This window comes from Zea mays, chromosome 3, assembly GCF_902167145.1.
Source record: "Zea mays cultivar B73 chromosome 3, Zm-B73-REFERENCE-NAM-5.0, whole genome shotgun sequence".
In the NCBI taxonomy this organism is placed as follows: Eukaryota; Viridiplantae; Streptophyta; class Magnoliopsida; order Poales; family Poaceae; genus Zea; species Zea mays.
Genome location: NC_050098.1, coordinates 179,079,867 through 179,085,593, shown reverse-complemented (window position 1 = coordinate 179,085,593; position 5,727 = coordinate 179,079,867). Strand labels below are relative to the sequence as shown.

The 5,727-nt window shown below is 43.0% G+C and overlaps 1 protein-coding gene across 1 annotated transcript; it reads left to right on the top strand.

The window, feature by feature from the left end:
- The first annotated feature begins 2,131 nt into the window (after positions 1 to 2,131).
- On the top strand, positions 2,132 to 5,476 carry LOC100276531 (glutamate-oxaloacetate transaminase4). The gene is made up of 10 exons (NM_001150297.1): positions 2,132 to 2,302; positions 2,447 to 2,663; positions 2,851 to 2,944; positions 3,045 to 3,148; positions 3,630 to 3,878; positions 3,967 to 4,080; positions 4,279 to 4,362; positions 4,701 to 4,871; positions 4,973 to 5,086; positions 5,171 to 5,476. The coding sequence occupies exons 2-10, from the start codon at positions 2,484 to 2,486 to the stop codon at positions 5,309 to 5,311; spliced, it is 1,251 nt and encodes a 416-aa protein (NP_001143769.1). The 5' UTR covers positions 2,132 to 2,302; positions 2,447 to 2,483; the 3' UTR covers positions 5,312 to 5,476.
- Positions 5,477 to 5,727: the final 251 nt, after the last annotated feature.

Below are 5,727 nucleotides of genomic sequence, written 5' to 3'. Positions count from 1 at the left end.
ACGGGAGGTTGGCGGGGGGATTAACGTCAGAGGGTAGTTCGGCAAGGGTCCCTCGTCCCAGCAGGCCGGCAGTGGTAACACGCACCTGTGCTAGTCTCGAGTGGATAACCTATGAGTGACGGGAGGGTGGAGAGAAAGTGAGTCGAAATGGTTTGCTTGTTGTTTTTGAGAAATTCTTAGAACCCACATTTTCAAAAAGTATTTTGATCCAGAACCAACCTAACCCGCGAGCCTTTTGAATCAAACACAGGTTGTTGTGGGTCGAAACCAAACACGGATTGTTATGGGTCGAAACCGTTCCAACCCGCATCAACCCACTAACCAAACACACGCTATGGATTTCAGGTCTAATGGTTTTCGCTTTCGTATTTTTTTTCACCTATGCTTTTTTGAGTTTAGCGATCTAAAATTTATGTAAGTTGCTAAGTTTGCTCTAAATTAAGACTTGTGTGTTGTTTATTACGTCATATTTGTACATATAAATATGTAATATATATTGTATATGGTGTTTATTGTTATATTGTCAAAACATATAATTTCGAGTAATCTGAGTACCGGGGCATGTTACCTGATTTACCCAATATAATTTCGTGATTTATCTAATATAATTTCGGGTTTTCAGATCTAGTATTGGAACTAGTGTTTGTGTAATTTGGGTTCGAGTAGATTGGTGCAGATTTGAGTAGTTCGGGTTTAAATAACAGGTATTGGTTTTTTTTGTCCACCCCTACCGGCCGGCGCCATTGGCCACGTATACGGTATACCCCTTGGTGAATGGTGATGGTATATTAGTATAGGCATAGCCACGGCCCACAGCCTACATTGCTGGGTTACAGCTGCATCAATTAACTAGCAAGTAATCCTCACTTGTCCCAAAATATGGGCGCGCTAGGAGTTTGCATCAAACGAATGTAAAAGAAAGTGAAGCAGGCCTCGGAACACGGCACAGGGTTGCTACTCTGCAGTATTTTTTTTTTCGCTACCGCACCTGACCTGACAACGGCAATGGATACAGAAAATTCTCGTGGCTCCTCTGACTGAATGCCAAACACGGTGAGGCAATGGATTGCCCGACCAGCTGAGTTTAGGGATGGCAGCGGGTCGGGTTGTGTTCGGGTATAATAATACCCGACCCGATATCATACCCGACCGTTATACAAATATCCATACCCACCAAGCTAATCGGGTAAAAAAATGGACCTATATCCATGTCCACCGGGTACCCGTCGGGTATCGGATATCCAGTGGATATGCTGCTTGCCGGCTAGGTCGCTGGGGTTGTGGCGTTGGGATGCCAGAGGGCAGGGACGCACGTCTCAGCCTCTTAGGGTTAGTCGGTTAGGAGAATAGGAATCAGGAGTACCAGGCTAGCAGGAGCCAACAGGGACACGACGCTTAGGTTGGGTGCTTCGGTGTTGGTGGCCTTTGGGCTTTTTTGCTTTGGTTCATGGGCAGAAGACACAACTGTGAAATTATGAATTAATGTTTCGGGTATCCAGTGGATATCCATGGGTAAAATATATTATCCGTACCCTACCCGACGTATTTCGGGTACCCGACCCGACAGGATCCACGGGTAAGTTTTTCAACCCGTATCCATATCCATCGGGTACGAAACCCGTGGGTATCCATACCCACGGGTCCAATTGCCATCCCTAGCTGAGTTTCTTGGGACTATGGTAGCAGTTGGAGGAGAGAAAACGCAAAGAAGAGATCGAAGACATTAGAGCAACTCCAAAAGAAAATAACGTGTAAACTAACCTAAAACAGATATTAGTTTAGAATAGCGGTTTTTCTTACTCTAACAGCTCCCTCGTCCTTTCCCCAAAAAATCAGCGTCCCACATCCATAACCTACTCTCCCTCATATTTTGGTGTGTTTCATCTCTCCCCAATCCATTCTTCAACGTATCAGATAATCCACAGCCTCTCGACGACTATACAGATTGCGCCACATGTCACATTTAAAGGAACTGTTGGAGTACCTATCATAATTCACTCTTAAAATTTTTTAGCCTACTCTTAATAATCAGTTTTAGGGTAAAATTTTTAACATTCTTTTGGAGTTGCTCTCAGACGTCTAACACCTACCTACCATGCCTACCAACCATCCAGCACCGTAGTCCTCGTCTGACGATTGTACACTACTCGTCAGATGACAACTCAAACAACGTCAGTCCCACTGCTGCTAAAGCTGAGCCCCCAGACCCCCAGCAGCTAGCAGCCGCCTCCTCGTCAGGCCCTTCCTCCTTCACCCTCGCCAAACCCGCCTCCTCCGGTCCGAACTCCGTCTGCTTCATCTGGTGAGCAGCCATCTCAGCAAAGTGTCCATCAGATACACGTTCGTTCGTTTTTTGCCGCGATCGGTTGGTTGCTTCCGTTTCTTGGATCTGAATGAGTGAACTTACCGGGGAACTGTTCGCTTCCATGGATGGCTGCGTCCGCAGAGCGTCCGGGAGGACAAAACACGCGGCGAGGACCAGGATGGCGATTGTGCGGGAGGAGGCAGTGGACACGTCCATCAGCCCAAGGGTGAGCGCGCTGCGGCCGTCCAAAACCATGGCCATCACCGATCAGGCCATGGCGCTGCGGCAGGCCGGCGTGCCGGTTATCGGTCTAGCCGCGGGGGAGCCAGACTTCGACACGCCGCCCGCGATCGCGGAGGTGAGGGGTGCAATTAGCCCGCGGTATAATTTCCTACAGTGAGAATAACACTGAATGCAGTTGTTAAATAAAACATAATCTTTCTAGTTGAACACTTGATTTAGATATTCAGCAAGAATGTGTCTTGTTATCAAATTGGGTTATTTCAGGTAAACATTCTTGTTGCTTACCTAGTTACCTTATCCAGGCCGGGATGGATGCAATTAGGAATGGTTATACAAGATACACTCCTAATGCTGGGACTTTGGAGCTGAGGAAGGCTATTTGTACTAAACTCCAGGGTGTGTGGATGTATGAAGTTATGAACGGACGTCTGTTTTCGCAGAGCTACCTTTCGATCGATGAAACTGAATGACTTCGTGTTTAATTATGACTGTACAGAGGAGAACGGGGTATCCTACCTCCCAGATGAGGTGCTGGTGAGCAATGGAGCTAAGCAATGCATCACACAAGCTGTGCTTGCAGTTTGCTCACCTGGTGATGAGGTGACCACTTTTTCCTGCTACACCGTAGTGCATCAAACTTCTACTGCTGATGCTATATTAGAATCTATATATGTGAGCACAAGTACCATTTTTCCTAGGTCATGCTTTGGGAAGTTGTCGAGGATTATGTTTTTTGGTCTAATTTTAGAATGACAGATGTCTAAACCGAACCTTGTCTTGGGATTTGAAAATGCAGCCTCTGGGAATTAGACTATGTGATTGTGCAGGTATGTGACTTGTGGATGATCGTCGGTCGACATTAGGGTTTTGTTGATATGGCTATATAATTGTAGGACAATTTTTTTTTGTTTCACATCACCAGAGCAATTTATGCACTAGCAGATTACCACATTATGCAGAATAATTAATGGTCAGGATGACAGATATTGGTGGCATGTCCTCAGATGATTATTGCTTGTAGCATTAGAATATTCGGTGCTGATGTTTAGCTTAACAATGTCAAGGGATCCCTTTGTTTCAGGTTTTGATTCCAGCCCCATATTGGGTCAGTTATCCTGAGATGGCTAGACTGGCTGATGCGACTCCAGTGATTCTTCCTACAAACATATCAGAGAATTTCTTGTTAAGGCCAGAGTTGCTTACCGACAAGATCAATGAGAAATCGAGGCTCTTAATTCTCTGCTCTCCATCTAATCCAACAGGGTCAGTATATCCAAAGGAGTTGCTTGAGAAAATAGCTGATATAGTCAAGAAGCATCCGAGGCTTTTGGTAATTTCTTTGGTCTATATGGAACTTCTAACCAACCTTTAAATTTCACTTGAGCATCATGAAATATCATTTTATTTATGTTTTGCAGGTTTTATCTGATGAAATTTATGAGCATATTATCTATCAGCCTGCAAAACACACAAGCTTTGCTTCACTACCTGGAATGTGGGAAAGAACATTAACTGTAAATGGTTTTTCTAAGGTAGATATATTTGCTCTTTACTTTGTTACCCCCTCTCCTGAAATGCTTGTGCACTTTATTAGCTTTATTTATTGCCCTTGTCATAAATATTAGAATGCACCTTTTCAGAACTAGATACCTAATTTATTCCAAAACCAAAACTTGGACATTAAGTAATATAACTAAGTTCTGAAATATTTGATGATGGAACTTTTACAGGCTTTTGCAATGACGGGTTGGCGTCTTGGTTACCTTGCAGCCCCTAAACATTTTGTTGCAGCATGTGGAAAGATCCAAAGCCAGGTGAAACGATTCATTTCCAGTGTTTCTTTATCTCTAATATGTTAAAGGTTAAGTGATGTGGTACTGCACTTCTAGTAAAACTAATATTTGTAAGATCGTCTCCAGCAGTTCACATATATGGTCACTCAAAACACTGTTTTACACTGTAGACTACATTATTCATAGAGTAAAGTTTGAATATAAGGATGAAGATGAGTAAGCTACTGGAGATAGCCTAAGTATGCAAAACTATTTCTTGTGTAGCATTGCCTGCTCTAACAGTCTAGCTTCTCTTCTGCAAATTCAGTCAAGTATTGTTGTTATCGTCTTGATGCCAATGTCCCACGTGTTTTCTGCAGTTCACCTCAGGTGCCAGCAGCATATCACAGAAGGCAGGGGTTGCCGCTCTGAATCTTGGCTATGCTGGTGGTGAAGCAGTATCAACTATGGTCAAAGCATTCCAGGAACGCCGTGACTATCTTGTGAAAAATTTCAAGGAACTGCCTGGTGTGAAAATATCAGAACCTCAGGTAAAAGAAGATATTACGATGGTTCTTCTGAAACCTAGTTCCACACTTGTATAAAATGGCTAAATGATAAAGAAAATCCAAACCTAATTATCAATTTGCAGGGTGCCTTTTATTTGTTCATTGACTTCAGCGCCTACTATGGGTCTGAAGTAGAGGGGTTTGGCACTATCAAGAATTCCGAGTCCCTTTGCATCTTCCTATTAGAGAAAGCACAGGTGTGAACCAGCAATTTATTTCTATGCATTCATCTGTGAATAATGTTGAAATAACATAACTGCTATTTGTGGATTGCACTTTAGGTTGCCCTTGTCCCTGGTGACGCATTTGGGGATGACAAGTGCATTCGTATTTCATATGCTGCATCCCTAACTACACTTCAGACTGCGATGTCAAAATTAAAGGAAGCTGTTGCTCTGCTCAAGCCCTGTGTTGCTGCGTAGCAAGATCACTAAATTGCAATAAGGAGTGACCAAGGCACCTTTAACTAACCTTTCACATTATTTTAAACACAATGTTCGAATTGTTGGGCAGACTTGGTCTGTTGTTTTTATATGTAACATTATGGATTTATGATGTGTACATGCAAATAAAAATGTTTTGTTTAGAAAAGGCTAGGTTGTGGTACTATGCGAATTACCTTCTATACAAAAGAAGATGGTCGCTGGAGCAATAATCATTTCAGTCCTGCAACACTTAGATGGAAAAGAACAGCAATGCATCAACTCTTCAATTGCTTATAACCTAAGGATCTTCAATTTAAGTAAGGCAACTATAATCTCCAAATAGGAAGAGGTATAGGAGATGGGGCCATTGCATCTTCGTCAAACGTTAAAAAATGGCCAATAAAATTTAGTCA

Bases quoted from the DNA above. Each gene is read 5' to 3' on its own strand.
- LOC100276531 (NM_001150297.1), top strand. From the start codon at position 2,484: ATGGCGATTGTGCGGGAGGAGGCAGTGGACACGTCCATCAGCCCAAGG. The intron at 2,945-3,044 runs GTGTGTGGATGT...ATGACTGTACAG, and splicing joins TATTTGTACTAAACTCCAGG to AGGAGAACGGGGTATCCTAC. The intron at 4,081-4,278 runs GTAGATATATTT...GAACTTTTACAG, and splicing joins CTGTAAATGGTTTTTCTAAG to GCTTTTGCAATGACGGGTTG.